This window comes from Nicotiana sylvestris, chromosome 9 (genome assembly GCF_000393655.2).
Source record: "Nicotiana sylvestris chromosome 9, ASM39365v2, whole genome shotgun sequence".
Classification (NCBI taxonomy): domain Eukaryota; kingdom Viridiplantae; phylum Streptophyta; class Magnoliopsida; order Solanales; family Solanaceae; genus Nicotiana; species Nicotiana sylvestris.
Genome location: NC_091065.1, coordinates 134,015,738 through 134,037,138, shown reverse-complemented (window position 1 = coordinate 134,037,138; position 21,401 = coordinate 134,015,738). Strand labels below are relative to the sequence as shown.

At 39.3% G+C, this 21,401-nt stretch overlaps 1 protein-coding gene across 4 annotated transcripts; it reads right to left on the bottom strand.

Annotated features, from left to right (window-relative positions):
• Positions 1-370: 370 nt before the first annotated feature.
• Positions 371-13,758, bottom strand: LOC104214705 (YTH domain-containing protein ECT4-like). Of its 4 annotated transcripts, none has more exons than XR_707987.2 (10): positions 13,511-13,758; positions 12,927-12,988; positions 12,667-12,808; positions 12,514-12,587; positions 11,921-12,406; positions 7,475-8,005; positions 7,118-7,330; positions 2,577-3,399; positions 1,488-2,292; positions 371-1,404 (listed from the first exon to the last, which is right to left on the bottom strand). XR_707987.2 is itself a non-coding variant. In XM_009764416.2 (8 exons), the coding sequence occupies exons 2-8, from the start codon at positions 12,966-12,968 to the stop codon at positions 2,779-2,781; spliced, it is 2,109 nt and encodes a 702-aa protein (XP_009762718.1). In that variant the 5' UTR covers positions 12,969-12,988; positions 13,511-13,758; the 3' UTR covers positions 2,377-2,778. The 4 variants fall into 4 exon arrangements, 2 of the variants coding, with proteins under 2 accessions (XP_009762718.1, XP_009762719.1); XR_011402096.1 differs by having other exon boundaries at positions 1,488-2,287; XM_009764416.2 differs by lacking the exons at positions 371-1,404; positions 1,488-2,292 and having other exon boundaries at positions 2,377-3,399.
• Between the last annotated feature and the right edge of the window lie 7,643 nt (positions 13,759-21,401).

The window sequence follows — 21,401 nt, the reverse complement described above, 5'->3', positions numbered from 1 at the left end:
CAAGCTCGAACAACACCTATTGGCCCTTGGCTACAACCTAATGAATGGTTAAGTTCGATCAAGCTCGAACAACACCTATTGGCCTCTAGCCTCGACTTAACTTAAAAGAACGCTCGACTAGCTCGAACAGCACCTATCGGCCCCCGACCTCAATTTAACTTAAAGGTATGTTCAACAAAATCGAAAAACACCTATCGATCCGTGGCCACATCTCAACTAAGAGACATACTCGACTTATTCAAACAAAGAGCCGATGCGGCATACGGCTATTCGGCCCAACGGCTACGGCCATCTAGAGGATAAAAGCAAAGGGAATAAAGAAGCAAAATATGCAAGTACAAAAGTAAAACATGCAAGTACAGAAACAAAATGCAGGAATGAAAAAGGTGCGTATAAAACAAAAGACAACTTTGGTATTCAGACGAAGAGTTCTAACAAAAACCGCACGAAGACACCAACAAATAAAATACAAGAAGTTAAAACAAAAACAAGTGGCCATCACCATCCCGACCTTCGACGCCCTCTTCATCCTTGCCTTGACCTTAAGCGGAGTCAAACCAAGCACCGTCCGCAAGCCGATCCACACCCTTATCCTCATCCTCCTCGGAACCAGGTTGGGGTGTAGCATGATCATAATCACAAGCGAGCCGAGCCTCACGAGCTTTGACTCGAGCATCCTCGAGGGCTGTCTCAAAAATAGATCCCGCCGTATTCAAATCACGGAGCACATCCAGTCGCGCCTCAACGTGGATCCACTCCTCGTACAGCTCCCGAGGAATGTTAGGATACTCAGAAGCATTAGATGAAAAGGGTCGCGCAAGCAGCTGGGCTTTCTCGGCCTCAAGAGCAACAACTCGATCATGCAGCTCAGAGTTTTCCTTGTCCAGCTCCCCAATCCTCTCCTCAAGTCGTTCCTCTTTAGCTCTAGCCGTTGACAAAACATTATCCCGCCCAGAGGGGAGAGTCCTATTCGCTAGCTTGAGGATGTCAACCTTTCTCCGAGCATCTAGTCGGGAAGACTCCGCCTGCTCGAGCAACTATTGCTTCGCGACGACCTACCCCTGAGAGTGTCGATTTCGAGCTGGCACCCGTCCAACTGGCTTCGCAGTTAAACCAGCCGAGTTTGAAGATCGTTGCATTGGGCCTACACACCCTTACTTAGCTCGAGTTCTTCTTTTCTCTTCAATGCTCCCTCAAGAACGTTGAACCTCTCCACTGCCGCCATGAGCTTTTCATCCTTTTTCTTCAGTTCTTCTCTCAAGGCCGGTACGTCACTCTCTTCGCGAAGTTGCCTCCGAAGGTCCCGTACTTTCTATGGTACTTTTCGTAAATACCCTTCAACTTCACGTAAATTTCTTTACGTCTCTTCTCCCTCCGAGCACTCTCAATTTCCAAAATGAGCGTCTGCAAATCAAAGAAAAGGCGAAAGTTAGAACTTAAAAATAAGTTAAAGCAAAAGGAAAAGAACAGACAACAACCATACTTACACTGAGAGCGAGATCGACAATGTTCTTTGACAGGGTACTGTCAGTTATCTCCTTTAGGGTGACGCCCTCGGCATCGGAGCAGAGAGAACCGAGAGCAGGGAGCACCTCCTCGGTATTTCGCAACAAATCACGATCCGTTGGGATAGTGATGGTCCTAGAGCCTCCCTTAATCATCACCTCGATTTGAGTGAGCCCCTCATCGATCATCCTAAGATCGTCAGGGTCCATGTCGGAACCTGACTCATCGCCCTCATCGATGACGTCCTTTCCTCTATCCTCGACTGCCGCGGAGAAGCATCGCCCTAGAAGATGAAGCCTCCTCCTGCCTCGCAAACACGGAGATGTCATCAAGTGTCCTCTCCACGACCATCTCCTCCTCGGGACACACCAGCATGTCGTATTCGCGTCTTCCCGTTGTTAGGCCTCAGAAGTCACCCCAACATTGTCTCCGATGAATATCTTCGACGGCGAAGAGTGAAGTCATCCTCCACCGAATCGACAGCCATGGGGACTCCTGCAACCCCCCCCCCCCAAATACATCAATAGCCTTCCTCTTGTGGGGCCTTAGGTCCCCATCACGGGGGGAGACTTCATCATCCTCATCAACAAGTGAAATAACTGAGCGGATACGACAGCTGGGACAGGGGCGGATTACAGAAGAATTATAATTTGTTGCAATATTGTAATTTGAATAACTAAACGCGTTTATTGCAATTAAAATGCCCTAAGTTTTGAGGTTGCTTTGGGCAAATGACCAATCACAAATTTCATTGGACGCATTCCCATCAGCAGCAGTTGCACTGTCCTGCATAACATCATGAGAAGGTCTAAAATTTCATTCAGCAAAGAAGTAAAGAAGAATTACATTTGTCCATTAATGAGCTGCAAATGGAAAAGTTCTGTTTTTACTTTTTCTTTTTTTCGAGAGATAGAGGGGACGTATTTCTGTTTTCCACTCAAAAGTATACAGCAAATAAAGAAAAAATTGTGCTGAGTATATATCTATTTTTCTTTGTTTCCTCATAATGACGAGGACAGGATTTCATATCCTGAATTTGTTGAAACAAAATGACAAAAGGGACAACTTACATTGTATTTAAAGCAAAATCTCTGCCAACCATCCGACTCCAACACAACCTAAAATTAGAACCTCCACCGCACCCTTGAGGAAAAGGTAAATGAACACATAATTCCTCAGAAAAGTGACTGCAGATCAACTATGAGCGCACCAATATTATAATACACAGCTGGAAAATAACTCTGTTCAATGCTTCTGGACATTATGCTTGCATCACTTGGGAACAATTTTTCCAGATCCACTTGCCTTGTCACGCTGGAGAGCTCTAGGGTCCAGTGGAATTGTTCCAATTGATATAAAACCAGAAGATTCAGCAAATCCATTAACGTTTACTGGCATAGACCCCACAGTGACAACATCAACCGACTCCCCACTTGCCAGAGTGATAGCAGTAGAGCATTCAGCTTCTGGGGGCTGAGATTTCAAGTCCTTTGGATTGATTGCTAAGGAAGCAATCCTCAACACACTCCCAGTATTGGGATCTCCATCTACCACGAATTTGTCACCATCACTTGCATTCCCCCTGTTGGTTTTGGAATCTTTCAAATCCAGTTCTGCAGGAACTGCACAAATTTCAGATTGTTCGGAATCATTGTGCTTAGATATTGTCTCACCTTCACGGGAAGGGAAATCAAAAATAGAATTTAGCTTGCGTGGAGGATCTAATACAGGCACAAGAAATGGATTTTTATAGCTCCTCATTAGCAACTTGGCTTTCTCTTCCTGCAGGATCATCTGCCTAGTTTCATAATACATGAAGTCATCTAGTAAAGATGTCCTTGATGCATAATTCTTGAATACTTTCAGCATCTCGATGCCTTTCTTGTAGTGTATCTGCATGTTAACAAATGATGTCAGACTTTCTGTTTTATCTGGAACATCAATGACTTTCCTCGAGTTCACATAAAATGCCATTATAAACTTCTCCTAGACCCAAAAATGAAATATACGACATAGACCCAAAACAGATAAACAACTGCAATATAATCAAAAGCAGTGCTCCAAAAAGCGAAAAGTGCAGAAGAACACAACAGAATCACAGGGTTTGAAGCGAAAAGCGAAAAGTGAAGCAACATGCTTCCTTGAAGTGAAGCGCACAATTTATGGAAAAACAAAAACATATAAAAACAAATATGAATTTAGTACTATAACAATCAAATTATAACTAGACTGACTTATTTCACCATCCAATATAGGACAATGTATCAGCTCCTCAAAGTTGAAATTTAAAGAAAAAATTCAGTTTTAGTTTGGATCACTTTATGCGTCATTGTTTGAAGCGCACACTTCAATGAAGAACAACACCTCCTTGATTTGCATCGCTTTAAGCGATGAAGCGAGGGCTTTTAATAACACTGATAAAAAAAAACATGAGCATAAATCCCCTTGAGTTCATAGCCAACGGACAGAATAGTTGAGTGTCAGTCTACTAATTTCCAGATTCAAAGATATGGAGCTAGAGGACAATAAACTAGACTCAATGCAATAGATGGCTAAAGGGATAGGGTTTTATCAGCTTAATCAAGCTATGAGTGGTTGTTGAAGGCAGCACTAGGAGAGTATCAGTGGCCATGGAAGTTTTAGCACATTATATGATGCACCAACAAAAGTGGCTGGATTAGGACAGATAACACTCCATGAGGCTTCCTGTACACATGATAATATTTCAAACAAGGCATATGGAATTATGCAGTATATGCTACTTTTGTGGAAAACGGTGATTAGTCAAACACTTATTAACATTGCAGATTCATCTGGCAAATTCAATGTGTTTCTCAGAATGCTTGTGGTAGTATGGGTGATGCCCGGAGCTTGAAAGACTCGATGCAAGCTCAAATGGACTAAGAAAGAGCAGAAGACTACTATGTCTCAATCCCAAGCTAGTTGGATCGGTAATATGAATAACCACAACCATGTCCCTTCACTTGGACCCGTCTCAATCCAATATTCACGATTTTAGGCTGTCCAACACCAGAAATTCTCTACAATTTCTATCGGAATGGAAACTTCATAAGAAGGCTAAGAGGCACTACCGAAGAACTGGACTTAAAGAAGCGTACCAACATAACTAAGCCTTGATTCCAACTAATTGGTGCCACCTATGTGAATCTTTTTTTATTTTATTTTGTACTCTGTTGTACCCTAACTCTGTATGAATTTTAAGATATTAGAAATCTTCTAGACAACTTCCATGTGATCTTTGGTTTACCTCGTGCTCTTTTAATACTTTTAATCACCATGGATAGACACCTACGGACCAATGCATCTCAAGCGACATTCTCTTATTTTATCCTAAGTGTGTTGCTTGCACTCTCTGCCGAATACTGCATTTCCAATTTTGTCTAATCTTGTAATAGCGCACATCCATAAGATCAAACAATCAAGTGACATTCTCATTTTATTTTTTGTGTGCGCTACTTGCAGTTACTGACGAATATGATCATTTCTAATTCTGCTCATCCATCTAAATATCCGCATTATGCGAAATTCATCTTCTGGATATATTAGACCTTAAAGGGCCAACATTCACTCTCATATACATTGTCAGTCTTACAACCGTTCTTTAGAACTTGTCTTTCACTTTTGTAGATATCATCTTGTGGGAAAACACTCCAATAGCACTGCTCCATTTCAACCATCCTATTTTGATTATGTGCTACATCTTCATCTATAATAACATTCTCATCGAATGTTGAGCCTAGTTATCTGTATTCTTTGTGTTTAAGCATTCAGTTCCATCTAATCCCACATCACCTTCACATTCTTATGACGGCTAAACATGCAACGCGTAAATTCTGTCTTCTATTACAAAATGCAGCATGGGAGCCCATCCTACGTACATAATGGGTAAGCAAGCACCAACTACCAGCCCAATGCATATCCCTGGTGACAATTACAGGAAATCCTTTGTATGTCCAACCACTATTCCTATAATAAACAGCTCCGTGCCTCCGTCAATGCAAATTCTATATGGCATCATCAAAGGACTTTTCTTGGCACTGTATCACAAGCTTTGTCTCTAGGCCAGTGAATACCATATGTCAGTCCTCCATCTCCCTATAAAGTTTCATCAATCTTCTTAAGAATATATAGCCTGCACTAAAGATCTACTAGGCATAACTTAAATTGGCTCTCTGGCATTCTTTTAGTGTCCCCACGTTTATGCTCTGTCATTTAAAAATTTATCATATGGCTTATAATTTCAATGCCATGTTTAATCGCACAACTTTGAATCTCTTTTCTTATATATTGGATCGATGTATTCTTTCGCCACTCCCCAGGCATCCTTCCAATCACATATATAGCATTAAATAGCTTGATAAGTTATACTATTCCAACATATTTCCAAATCTCTATGGGGATAACATCTGCACCACAAGCTTTTTCTTCCCCTCGTACTCTTCATGACATCCTTCCTTATTATGTGTAACTAAAGTTTCTTCTATGCATATATACATGGAAATATGAAAATTTATCATGGCGATTTGAGTTGAACAATGGAGAAGAGCATAAGAACTTATGGAAAAAGTATTTCACAATGCATACTTAGGGCAACTTGTGATAGAGAGGAATAGTAGAAGTTTTGAGGATAAGTTGTCACCCTTGTCTTTGCTGAAGTTCAAATGTCACAAAACTTGTATTTTTGGTGTAACAAAAAAGCTATTGATGCATTAGATCATGTACTGGGGTTCATGGATTATTTGCATGTCTAGAGGACTGAATTCTATCCATTTTTGTAACAACTAACAAGTACAACAAAAAGGCATATTCTGCAGAAGGTATTTGTTGGTACCATGAAACCTTGTCCATCCTGATAAATAGACTGAGTAATTGAATAAACAACCAGTTATAATGAGTTTGGAAGAAAAATGTTCGTGGAAAGTGAAACAGCTAGCTGATAGGATATCAAATCAAGTTAGAGTAATATAACGCAGTATTAGTTTATATTTGTTCGAATTGTTAGACAAATTTTAATAATTCAAGAAAAGAGGTCAAGTTTTTTGGGGAAAAAGGCCAGTTTCATTGGGACAATAAAACATTTTCCAAAAAACCATCCAAAATGTAGAAATTAGTTGGTAACAAAATATCCTGCACTCAGTTAATCAGGCATTCAGGCCCATCCTAGATGACTTCGTCAGTGTATTCCCGCCTATTTTTCTTATCTACCAGGACAACCAAGAATATTTGAATTTTCATGTAATTACATTCGCTTATGAAGATAATCTTTCCACATAAGCACTGCATAAAGAAACAAGAGAAAGACTAAAGAAAACAAGTAAATGCTGCAGCACTGAATCATGAGAAAATATATGAGCAAAGCCAATATCCAATACTTTTTAGGGAGAAGCACCTCCTTGGAAGCCCCTATGCAAATTTATGGAACTGCAGTTCCTTGAATATGGCTTTAATAAACTTCCTAAAGATGTTCACATAGTCGACCAACTTAATATTTCCAGGTCAACCAATAGAAAACGAATTACAGGACAGCATATCAATAGAAACACAAGAGTTAAAAAAATAAGAATCACAGTACGCCAAATAAGTAACAAACCTCTTGTGTGTCCCTGCTGTTAGTCACTGGCTTGTTCTCATTGTTCTCTAATATAATATGCCTAAAGTTATGATTTGGGACATCCTTTATCATGTGCCACTTCACAGGGAAGCTACCAGACCACTTATCTTGCTGCCAAAAATCCATGTCCTTACAGAAGTTTACAGGGCCAGTCATTTCCGCAACACCACAAAACTGCCCACTAGCATTCACCTTCATTTCATATTTAAAAACCAAACCAATTTAGTCAATTTATTTGAACAATGAAAAGATCTTTGCATCAAGCAGACAATTGAATAATCATAGCTTTGCTACATGCTTAAAAACTGACCAAACTTGGGAGTAGTAATCACTCACCGAGAAAAAGAGGAATACTGGGCAGCCTCTTGGATTTCCAGCAGCAATTCTCTGAGCATCTTCGAAAGCGCTATTGAGCTTTTTGTTTCCATTAGGTGTAGATGACCAAACATTGTATTTCATACTCTTATGCACATCATCCTCGCTATATGATTTAATAACAAAGAACTTAGCATTCAAAAGATCCAGCACAAAATCATCTCTATTGTACTCATCAGCATGAATTACAATATTCCCTTGTGCATTAACATTTCCTGCTCTTGTCGTGTAGGCCTTAACAACCAATTGATTTTCTGATTTATTGGTCCTAGGTCCTCGATTCTGCTCGTTCAATGAATCAGAACTAACTTTCACATCATTTGGCACTGTCCCATACAGAAACTTGGATCCACCTTTTCCTGCACTAGCTCGCTCATGAGCATCAGATCCAAGATTAAACGAGCCACTCAAAGGAACAGAAGCTCTCAGTTGAACATGATTAGACAAAGCCTTCCCATGCATTACACATCCTGTAGCTTGAGAAAGTTTACCCTGTCCAAGGATTAAGATATGAACTTAGGAAGCGATCCATGGGCCACACTTCCATTAAAGCAGAAAGAAAAAATAATAAATTCACAAATTGCGGAAGCCTAATATATAGAGAGTGATTAAATCACAACTACTATATCTAAATGGTAGCTAATAAATAATAAATGAGACAATAATAAAAAGGAACACCAAAAGTTTACGAGGTTCGGCAAAATTTGATTTTCTGCCTAGTCCTCGGACACAATCAACTCAAACTTTATTTCACTCCAAAAATACAAGTGAAATACTACAAGAGAGAAAGAACACTCAAATGCCTTAGGAGATAAGAAGGCATGTGAGAGGTGTTTATACATGAACAAAGCTCTTGCTACTTATAGAAGGGAAATGACCTTAATAATGTCATGCATGACATCAGTGTGATCATGCAATGTAAATGCATGAAAAATGCATCTACCAATTTCCTCCTAAAAGGAGACTTCCAAATGTTCACACTAGTTCAAATTAATCTTGTCAAATTTAAGAAATTGGTCCGACCTGCCGGACCAATTTGCTCCAGTGCACTGGTGGTAATGAAAGGACTTCGGAGAAACAATAACATGTACCACTATCACGGTAGTACAGTTATTGAGACAGTGACAATGACATCCACTGATGACAAGGAGGCAGAAGCAACCAAGCTATGGCACATGTACGTGGGACATGTTAGAGGAAAATCCTTGAAAATTTTATCAGATCAAAGATTACTAAAAGGAGTAAAGACTTGTAATTTGGAGTTTTGTGAGCATTGTATCAAGGGGACACAGACAAAGAGTTAAATTTGGAAGAGCTATCCATAATATGTTCGCTCTGATGTTTGGGGTGCTTCCAAAACACTTTCATTAGGTGGAAAACACTATTTTGTAACCTTTATTGATGACTTTTCCCAGAGAGTATGGGTGTATACGATGAAAACCAAAGATGAGGTGTTGGGAATATTTCTCAAATGGAAGGCGATGATAGAGAAGGCAGAAAGATAAAGTGTTTTCGCTCAGACAACGGTAAAGACTACAAAAATGATCTATTCAATAAGATTTGTGAAGATGATAGCATTTTGAGACATTTCACCGTCAGAAATACACCACAACAGAATGGAGTGGCAGAATGTATGAATCGAACTTTGCTGGAGAAGGTTCGGTGTATGTTATCCAATACTGGCTAAGGCAAAGAATTTTGGGCTAAGGCAATAACATATGCATGCCACTTCATTAATCGTCTACCATCTGCCACTATTGGTTGCAGAACTCCATTTGAAAAATGGTATGAAAAACCTACTGAAGATTATAGTTTTTTGCATATATTTGGCTCAATTGCATATTATCATGTGAAAGAATCAAAATTGGATCCGAGAGCAAAGAAAGCTATATTTATGGGGATTACTTCTGGAGTCAAAGGATACCGCTTATGGTGTCTAGAGACAAGAAAAATTATATTCAGTCTGCCATAACAGATAAGGCAACAGTTGAAGATGTCAAACAAACTGTTGGTGCTTCAAAGCAGGTGGAGTTCGAGAGAAAATTAATTTTTCCAACACATGGAGAAAACGAGGAAACAACAGAAGATTTTTCTCTGGAAGAAGAGCCAGTGGAGAGGGAGATTCCAACTCAGGAACCTCAACAACAACTTCAGTCAATAGCAACCAGCAAGCCCAAAAGAACAATAAAGAAACCTGCTCGTCTCATAAAGATGGTGGCTTGTGAAGCCTCAATTGTAGCTGATGGTGTTCCTACCACTTATAAAGATGCAATCCAATCGGAAAAAGATAAGTGGAGGATTGCCATGAATGAAGAAATGCAGTCCCTTCATTAGAATCGCACATGAAAATTGACCAATCTCCCGAAGGGAAAGAAAGCAATTGGGTGCAAATGGGTATTTGCAAAGAAAAGAAGGATTTCCTAACCAAGAAGATGTTCTCTACAAAGCAAGATTGGTGGCCAAAGGATACGCTCAAAAGGAGGGAATTGATTATAATGAGGTGTTTTCTCCGGTCGTGAAACACTCCTCCATTAGAATTTTGTTGGCTTTGGTAGCACAGTTGAATTTGAAACTAGTTCAGTTAGATGTAAAAACTGTATTTTTACATGGAGACTTGAAAGAGGAAATCTATATGACTCAGCCAGAAGGATTCAAAGTTGTTGGAAAGGAAAATATGGTGTGCAAACTTGAAAAATCGTTGTGCGAATTGAAACATTCTTCTAGACAATGGTACAAACGATTTGATAAATTTATGTTGCGGCACAAGTACAGAAGAAGCAAATACGTTCATTGTGTGTTTCTGCGCAAGCTTGAAAACGGATCTTTCATATATCTTCTCATATACATTGATGATATGTTGATAGCTTCCAAAAGTCAAGAGGAAATTGAGAAGTTGAAGACTCAACTAAAAAAGGAGTTTGAGATGAAGGACTCGGGTGAGGCGAAGAAAATTCTGAGCATAGAGATAAAAAGAGATAGACATTCAAAGAAACTCTGTCTATCTCAGAAAGAATACTTGAAGAGAGTAATAAATCGATTTGGCATGAATGAGAACACGAAGTCGGTTAGCACTTCGCTTGCTCCTCGCTTTAAGCTTATTGTTGCTATGTCGCCGAAGAATGAAGCTGGACGAGAGTATATGTCAAAAGTACCATATGTAAATGTCGTTGGTAGCTTGATGTATGCAATGGTTTGCACAAGACCTGATATTTCACATTCTATCGGAGTTGTAAGCAGGTATGTGCATGATCTAGGAAAGGAGCATTGGCAAGATGTGAAATGGATTCTACGGTATATTCGTAATACTATAGATATTGGACTGATTTTTGAGCAGGAAGATAGTTGGTATCTGGTTGGATATTGTGACTCAGATTATGCAGGTAATTTGGACAAGTATAGATCAACTATTGGTTATGTTTTCGCTTTTGCAAATGCACCTGTTAGTTGGAAGCTTACTTTGCAGTCAACGATTGCTTTGTCTACTAATGAGGCAGAGTACATGGCAATTACGGAGGCTGTAAAGGAGGCAACTTAGCTTCAAGGGTTGCTTAGAGAGCTTGGTATTGATCAAGAAAACATCACACTATTTTGTGATAGTCAAAGTGCTATCCAATTAGCAAAGAACCAAGTTTATCACGCAAGGACAAAGCACATTGATGTTCGATATCACTTATACGAGATATTATAGAAGGTGGAGTCATGGTGCAAAAAATTCGGACTACAGACAATTCAGCCGATATGCTAACAAAAATGATGACTGCGATCAAGTTTCAACATTGTTTGAACTTGACAACATTGTTGAACTTTGAAGATTGAAGTTGACAACAATCAAAATTTATTAGTTAGAGAAAATTGAAAGAGTGGAATCTTGCCAAGGTGGAGATTTGTTAAATTTGGTAAGATTAATGTAAACTAGTGTGAACATTTGGAAGCCTCCTTTTAGGAGGAAATTGGTAGATGCATTTTTCATGCATTTACATTGTATGATCACAGTTTATGTGATGTCATGCATGAGATTATTAAGGCCATTTCCCTTCTATAAATAGCAACGGTTTTGTTCATTTGTAAACACCTCTCACTTGCCTTCTTATCTCCTAAGGCATTTGAGTCTTCTTTCTCTCTTGTAATATTTCACTTGTATTTTTTGGAGTGAAATAAAGTTTGAGTTGATTGTATCCGAGGACTAGGCAGAAAATCAAATTTTGTCGAACCTCGTAAACTTCTGGCGTTCCTTTTTATTATTGTCTCATTTACTATTGATTAGCTACCATTTAGATATAGTAGTTGTGATTCAATCACTCTCTATATATTCAGCTTCCACAACACAGATAAATCTATGGGAATGCCCTCCCTTTTAAAAGCCAAAACACAATACTGGAAATATCACTAACTAGGACAAATCCTTACAGCATGTACTTCCGAGGATTGAATAGAGAACCTATCAGAAGCAATATTTCCATGCATCATGGGCTGCTTGCCTGATCTACCACTAGATTTTGCAATTCCAGATCCTTTGTTAAAACTATTATGACCTGAAGCCAGCTTTAATGGAGCTGGGGTGAAGGTTGGAGATGCTGAAGACAAATTATGCTTGAGACGAGAAACATCGGCTCTATTAGCTCTATTAGCAGTAGATAGAGTACTCTCAACTATCGTGTCTGCTCTGTTCACCATAACGTCAGATGTACTCGGTAGCACCACGGGGAAGTACGAAGGAGAAGACACACTGGTTTCATATGATGGGATAGCATAGTACTGTTGTGCTCCTAAATATGAGCCATCAACCCCTGCTACAGCACCAGGGATGTAAGGGTTGTATGGGTTGAACAGAGACTGTGCATATCCATAGTTAGGTGTATAATACATATATGGGAGATTTTCATTTGGTGCACCCTGAAATGGAAATAAACACGATGTTAGCAAATACAATTAAGAAAGAGACCACAGGAAAATTGAAGAAATTATTTTTTAATAAGACATAAAACTGAGAATGAACTAACCATATACTGAATATCTTGACCATCCAGACCAAAAATTCTTTGGTGGTCATCCCAATCGCTGGGCGATTCAAATCCTAACAAAGTCAAATAATTCTAATTGAGTGTATTGAGGCAATCAATGTCATCTCAAATGAAATTTACGCAATCCTGTACCTGTACAGAGGTAGCCATAATTGGTGGTAGTAGGATAATATAATCCCTGATCAACAACAAACTCGCGCAGTTCTTCATTGTACATAGTTTCAAAGTTTTGAAGCAGCGGACTGGTGATCTGCATTGGCTCCGTTCCTTGAATCTGTTAAAAGAAGGATTCAATCTTCTATCATTACAAAACACCACATTCAAGAATAAAACATGTTAAAGGCAAAGATGCTTAAGAAAGTCCATTAGTGATCAGTAGCCCCAAACTTTACCATATAAGCATCTGCATGTCCTTGTTCAGGAACATTATACATTTCCGTATCGGGAATGCCACCTTCACCAGAAATAGAATGCATAAAAGTTGTGCCAATCTGACAGTGTAGTTTCAAAATAAAACAAAATGCAGGGAGGAGAGAATACCATTCTTTCTTTTCAAAATTTAAACACAATTTGCTTATCAATCTCCAGTACACCAGTATGGCCACACACAATTCAAGTTGCAAAATTATTCAAGTCATCCACGACCTTGACTAATTGATAAAACGAAAGGAAAAACACATCTTTCTTAACAAAAGCACAAAAATGGAGTCGAAAATTAATCAGTTCAAAATGTCAGCAGCACTCCAATGATCAAATAAGCACAAGTGAAAAAATAACAAAGTTCGACACCCAGATTTCAAAATGACTTAATGGTAAAGCAACTTAAGAATAAAGCAATAAGCAAATACATATATTTTGGAACTTAATATTCTTAAATGCAGAAAGTTTTAAAATAGCCAATTTCCACAGAAGAAGATAAAAACACCAATTGAAGCACACCGTAAAACTGAATTCAAAATATAAAATAAAAAGTTACCGAGAGAAGAGCAGAATCAAGCCATAGTTGAGCTGAAGGAGTGAAGACGGATTGAATTAAAGAGCTTTTCACACAAAAAGGGGATTTGCTGCACCATTATTTGATCTCTCAAGGGTTCAAATATAACGCCGTTAAGAAACCCTAACCCTAGAGAGAGAGAGAGCGCGAGAGAGAGAGAAGGGGGGGAAAAGGCGGACTTGGGTTGTGCAAAGATGAGTTGTGTGTTGCCTGCACTGCAGGGACGTTTGGTATGGATTCACTGACATCTACGGTTTGTATGACGTTACCATAATACCCTCCAACTATTCAAAGCCCACGGAATACTATAAGGCGTTTGATTGGAAGCCAAGTGATAACGTAATCAATGTAACGTAATAAAAAAAAGGATTTTTACATGCCTATATATTAGTGGAAATCTTATTACTCTTCCTACTCAAGTTTTAATTTAATTACTTCCTATATATAAATTTACTAATTATACATATTTTAAAAATTAAATGAGTATCCCTTTATATTAGGAATCAATTATTTCTCATCCTTATTCTCTCTCCCTCATGTCTCTCTCCGTCTCTCTCCTGCGCTCCCTCTCCTGTGATCTTTCTCGCTCTACGTCTCAATCCCTAATTCTAGTAATGTAGAGCAAAGGAAAAGAGAGCATCAATTCTACTATTGACAGTCATTAAAAAGCTTTAAAGCTTTGAATTCGAATTTGGGTTTTCAAAAAACATTATTTGTTTGAATTGAGTGTTATTGCAAATAATTGGGAATTCTCTCTACGTCTCTCTCTATCTCCCAATCCCTAATTCCAGTAATGTAAAGCAAAGAAAAAGATAGCAGCAATTCTACCATTGACAGCCATTAAAAAGTTTTGAAGCTTTGAATTCGAATTTGGGTTTTCAAAAATTATTATTTGTTTGGATTGGGTACTGTTGCAAACAATTGAAAATATGGTTTGGAGTTTATATCTCAATTTTAAGGATGTTTTGGTGAAGATTAGACTTGATTTTGACTGAATTTCAGATTGGAAGAAGAAGAAGAAGAAGAAGAAAACATGTCATACATTATACTGCAGAAATTGTAGTAAAATTGTAGAAAAATTGTATTATGTTATTTATATTTTTTTTTATTGAAACATTGCATGAAAGCTGAATAATATTGTATAAAAAATATATTTAAGTTGTATGATATTGTAGTTGTATATAACTGGGTAGAAATAATGTATGAAAATTGTAGATAAATTGTATTATATATAATTAGTTGTATGAAATTTATATTTACTATGTATAAATCAGATAGAAAATATACAGAAAACGTATTATGTAAAATATGTATAAAAATTATGTTTAAGTGGTATGATATTGTAGTTGTATATAACTAGGTAGTCGAATCTTAATTTCAAACTTACCGGAACTTTTATTGCATAGAGATATGATATCCAGTTTGCTCGTACATTTCCAATTAGTTTTCTCAAACAATATTGAGTTTAAAACGGAGCTAAATTATTTACAGTGTGAAAGTAAAGATGTTCTGCACTTTTGGTGTAATTTATCAATTATATCAAGTTAATTACTCTTATTATTTTCCTCGTAGTGGCCATATCAATCAAAATCTTCCCTTTCAGCAAGAGTGGGCATCTTTGGATTTGTACTTCCATAATCGAATATATCATATCCAATAGTTATGCACATTTATGGGCTCAATAGATGTCACGACCCTAACCCCGAACCCAGTCGTGATGGCGTCTTTCGTGAAGACAAGGCCAGCCAGTTCAACCTAACTCAACTTTTAAAGCAGTTAATCAACATAAAAATAGTCTAAACATGATTTAAACAATACTAAATAGCGGGAATATAGATAACAATGCGGAAATCCAGCCCGACACAGCCCTAACCGGGGTGTCACTAGTCATGAGCGTCTATAATTCATACTACAAGTCTGCTAAGTCTATAAGATAGTACAGATGTCTGAAAAGAGATAGAGATGATAAGGGAGTAGAGACACGGGGCTGCAGACGTCAACAGCTACCTCGAAATCTCCGAAAGCCCGCCTGAAGCTGGAGGTATAGCACTCAGGAGCGGTACCAACAACGCCTGAATCTGCACACAGGGGTGCAGGGAGTAAAGTGAGTACTCCAACTTAGTGAGTAACAAATGTAAATAAAGACTGAAGGCAAAAAATCACGTAAAGCATATCAAGATGTTGTATAGAAGCAGTTCAAAAACCAGTAAGAAAGCAGTGAAGCTATAAAATCTCTTTAAACATCTTAGCTCAGTTTAAACTTCTTTGAAAATGGTTTTTTCAACAGTACGCAAATGAATGCAAAACAGTTAGTGCAGATAAGCACAGAAATCCGCCCCTCGGGCACAAATAACATAGTTTAACAGGTAAATGACAGGTAAATATGAAAGATAAACACATAAAGGTTCGCCCCTCGAGCTCAATGTCAACAACTCCGCCCCTTGGGCAACACCTCAGAACAATACCAGCCCGTCGGGCAATCACATAGAACGGTACCAGCCCCTCAGGCAATCATATAGAACAATATCAGCCCCTCGGGCTATCACATAGAACAATATCAGCCCCTCAGACTATATCTCACATCACAATGGGTACCCGCGCTCTCTGGGGGTGTACAGACTCCGGGAGGGGTCCCTTACGGTCCAAGCGCAATATCAAGCCATATCATGGCATCAAATCTAGGCCATCGGCCTCATATTAGTCAAGCCACCTCGTGGCGTATATATCTCAGGCCCTCGGCCTCATAAACAATATCAACAAGCCACCTCTTGGCGTACATATCTCAGGCCCTCGGCCTCAAATCAGTATCAGTGTTTCCTCACAACTAAGCCCTCGGCCTTACTCAGTCAAAAATATTCACAAGCCACTTGAGCATTAGTAAAACAGTATTTCTCAGCCCAAAACATCATTGAAAATATCATTTAAGTCTCAAAATGGAGTAAAAATGGCTGAGTAGTAAAACAGTAAAAAATAACATGACTGAGTTCAATTAGTAAGTCAAAATAGTAAGGAAATAGTAATAAAAATCGCCGAAGGGTTCAAATAGTTGGCACGAAGCCCAAATATGGCAATCAGCCCAAACCATGATGATAACATATAAGTTTCCGTCAAATGCGCGGTAAAATCATCAATCGGGACGGACCAAGTCACAATCCCCAATAGTACACGACCTCACGCTTATCATCAAGCGTGTGCCTCACCTCAATATAGCACTACGATGTGCAATCCGGGGTTTCAAACCCTCAGAACATCATTTACAACCATTACTCACCTCGAACTGGCTAAATCTCTAGCTCGCGATGCCTTTGCCCATCAAATCGGCCTCCATACGCTTCGAATCTATCCAAAATCAGAACGGATACGTCACAATATGTTAAGGGAACAAAACTCAAGCAAAAATAATCGAATTACCGCAAAATTCCAGAAATTGGTCAAATCGACCCCGGGGCCCACATCTCGGAATTTGACAAAATTCACAAAACTAGAATCCTTATACTCTCACGAGTCTAACCATACAAAAATTATCCAATTCCGATACCATTTGGTCCTTCTAATCATTATTTTACATTTTTGAAAGATTGCACAATTTTCTTCCCAAATTTCATCCCAAATCACGAATTAAATGATGAATTAAATGATAGATTCATGTACTCTAGCCAAATCTGAGTTAGAATCATTTACCCCAATGAATTTCTTGAAAAACCTTCAACAAATCGCCAAAATCCGAGATCTCTAGGTCAAAATATCAAATAAAACCCAAAACCTCGTATTTATAAAGTACCCCACAGATTTCCACCTCTGCGGACCGTACAAAATCGACCGCGGTCTACACAAAACCAGTGCAGTCCGCACCAAAATAACCGCGGCCGCACAGGCTTTCCTCTGCAGTGATAGGCTTTTGTATTTTGGACATAACTTTCGCTACAAATGTCCAAATTGCGATATCTTTACCTTTCTAGAAACTATACACGAAGAGCTACAATTTTCGTTTTTGAATCATCTCAAAATTTCTTTTAGATCAAAAGATATGAGCTTCCGAAGTAGGACTAGCGAAACGTTCCCCACCGCGGCCGCACAGCATTTTGTGCGGTCCGCATGGCACCTACCGCGGCCACACTTCATTTTGTGCGGTTCGCACAACACATACCGCGACCGCACTTCTTTTTTGTGCGGACCACGCGGGTGAGTTCTGAGGCCTGCAACCCTTCTGGACCTGCTACAACTATGATTTTCGGCCAATTGTACCAACACATCCCTTGACATCGTTCAAACTTGTTCAAAACTTCGGAACGCTCACAACAACATCAAATCACCAATTTAACATAGGATTCAAGCCTAAGAACTCCAAGAACTCTTAAATTATGCTTTCGATCAAAAAGTCTATCAAATCTCGTTCGAATGACCTGAAATTTGCGCACACATCCCAAATGACACAACGAAGCTATTGTCACTCTCGGAATTCCATTCCGACCTCTATATCAAAATCTCTCCTATCTACCGGAAAATGCCGAAATCTCAATTTTGCTAATTCAAGCCTAAACCTTCCATGGACTTCCAAAATGCATTCCGATCACGCTCCTAAGTCCCAAATCACCCAACGGAGCTAACCAAATCATAAAAATTCCGATCCGAGATCATATACAAACAAGTCAAATCTTGGTCAAACCTTTCAAATTTCAAGCTACAAACTGAGAATTGTTCTTCCAAATTCGTTCTGATTTCCCTGAAAACCCAAACCAATGATTTACATAAGTCATATTACACCACACGGGGCAAATCATACCCGAGAACTGGCGATCGAAGCGCAAAATTTCAAAACGACCGGTCGGGTCATTACATCCTCCCCCACTTAAACATACGTTCGTCCTTGAACGTGACCCAAGTTGTTTCAAAAGCCAATCAATCGCTGAATAATCTTACCATGCACATACCTGGGGGTGATCCCATGTCACCCTATTTCATATAGGTCTGATAACACATTGTAACTAAAATTTCACAACTCAATCTAGCCCATAAACTATAGAACCACATTTCCACTTCTAAAATCCTTAATACGATTAGAATCTCACATTTATACTATGAATAAGCCCGGACCAGCTGTAACCAACCATACCTGCAACCTAGGATGCCATTTCATGATAAACCACATAACTCAAACGCTTGTATCGATAACTTCTATTCACAGTAGCTGCCCACAACAACCGAATACCGGTAGAAAACCTCTTATCAACTAAAATCTCATTCCAATACTTTCATATACTGCCAATGATAAATGAAACACACAGTAAGCCATAACCATTTTTCAGATCAACCATTCCTGAAGCCATTTCTCCTTTGGTAAAGACCATAGCAAATTTCTGAGCCGAACCTCAATATTATCCTTCCAATATGCTGAAATCGAATCTGTTCGTATTCATTAATGATCTCAATTATCTCCTCTAATCCAACACACCACTTTGGTGACAAGACACATCAATATAGGCCTAAGCCACAACTTGCATAATACACGCACCAATAAGCAACGGTCTGAACATACTCAAATCATGAAAATGACTCAAATGAAAGAGTTGTACCTCAAGCTCACCAGTACCACCACAACACAAGGCTGAGAACCCATCTCACATCATAGGAACAGAACATACGAATCTAACCCGCAAGGTCATACCTCCACATATATTTGCTGCAATGCGCGATCCTATCCAAACACTGCTCCACATGAAACACCTCAAGTCACTCTGCTCGAAATTGACGACCACGCGCAATTGATGTCTATAACCAAAGTGAATCATCATAACCACGGTAAAGCAAATACATAACACCTCACAACTCGAAAGGACACAATCAATACGTCATCTACCGCGTAGTACCCAGTTACTCTCCCCGCTCGACTTCCACTATGAAACCCCAATAGAACCGCACCATATGTGCCCATAACCAACAAATCATAATACCTCGCAACACGGAAAGGTAACTCATAGATCTCCTCAGATTAATAATAAGCTCAATAACAATCGAATCAACGCATCCGTCAATAATACATTTCAGAGCCAACCAAGCCGACTCAAGTTAGAACACGCATCCACATTGGCCTGCCAACGAACTCCTTATCAAGGAAATCCTGAAGCTGCTCCTTCCACTCCTTTAACTCTGCCGGTGCCATACGATACGGTGCCTGACATCAAATCAATATCGAAATCAACCTCCCTGCCCGACAACATGCCCGACCACAAGAAACACATCTGAAAAGTCCCTCACCACCGGAACTGAATCAATGGTAGAAGCCTCTACACTGACATCCATCACGAAAGCCTAAATAAGAAAGACAATCCTTCACAACCGTTCGTTGGGCCTTCGAAATATAAAACCACTCCACTAAGGCATAATCCTACGGACCTCGCCACTCAATCCGTGGCATTTCCGGCATAGCCAACAGTGCCGCCTTAGTGCAATAGTCCAGAATGACACAATACGGAGACAACCAGTCTGAACCCAATATCCCATCCAAAATCTAACATTCCAAGCACAAAAGATCCGCTCGGGTCTCCAAACCCCGATAGTCACTAAACAATGCCGATACACACGACTTAGAACCACAACATAGCCTGAATATGAGAACTTCTCTGTCTCTAAATCCATATGGCACATGAATTAAGTTATTTGGGCCCTGGAGGACTGACAGGGCGCACTGCTAGTTTTCGGATACGAGATATCCATCCTAGTCACTATGGACGTATTTGCCCAATTGACACATCTGAAGGAATCAATGTTGGACTTATTGGATCCTTAGCAATTCATGCGAGGATTGGTCATTGGGGATCTCTAGAAAGCCCTTTTTATGAAATTTCTGAGAGGTCAACCGGGGTACGGATGCTTTATTTATCACCAGGTAGAGATGAATACTATATGGTAGCGGCAGGAAATTCTTTAGCCTTAAATCAGGATATTCAGGAAGAACAGGTTGTTCCAGCTCGATACCGTCAAGAATTCTTGACTATTGCATGGGAACAGGTTCATCTTCGAAGTATTTTTCCTTTTCAATATTTTTCTATTGGAGCTTCCCTCATTCCTTTTATCGAACATAATGATGCGAATCGAGCTTTAATGAGTTCTAATATGCAACGTCAAGCAGTTCCTCTTTCTCGCTCCGAGAAATGCATTGTTGGAACTGGGTTGGAACGACAAGCAGCTCTAGATTCGGGGGCTCTTGCTATAGCCGAACGCGAGGGAAGGGTCGTTTATACCAATACTGACAAGATTCTTTTAGCAGGTAATGGAGATATTCTAAGCATTCCATTAGTTATATATCAACGTTCCAATAAAAATACTTGTATGCATCAAAAACTCCAGGTTCCTCGGGGTAAATGCATTAAAAAGGGACAAATTTTAGCGGATGGTGCTGCTACGGTTGGTGGCGAACTTGCTTTGGGGAAAAACGTATTAGTAGCTTATATGCCGTGGGAGGGTTACAATTCTGAAGATGCAGTACTTATTAGCGAGCGTTTGGTATATGAAGATATTTATACTTCTTTTCACATACGGAAATATGAAATTCAGACTCATGTGACAAGCCAAGGCCCTGAAAAAGTAACTAATGAAATACCGCATTTAGAAGCCCATTTACTCCGCAATTTAGATAAAAATGGAATTGTGATGCTGGGATCTTGGGTAGAGACAGGTGATATTTTAGTAGGTAAATTAACACCCCAGGTCGTGAAAGAATCGTCGTATGCCCCGGAAGATAGATTGTTACGAGCTATACTTGGTATTCAGGTATCTACTTCAAAAGAAACTTGTCTAAAACTACCTATAGGTGGCAGGGGTCGGGTTATTGATGTGAGGTGGATCCAGAAGAGGGGTGGTTCTAGTTATAATC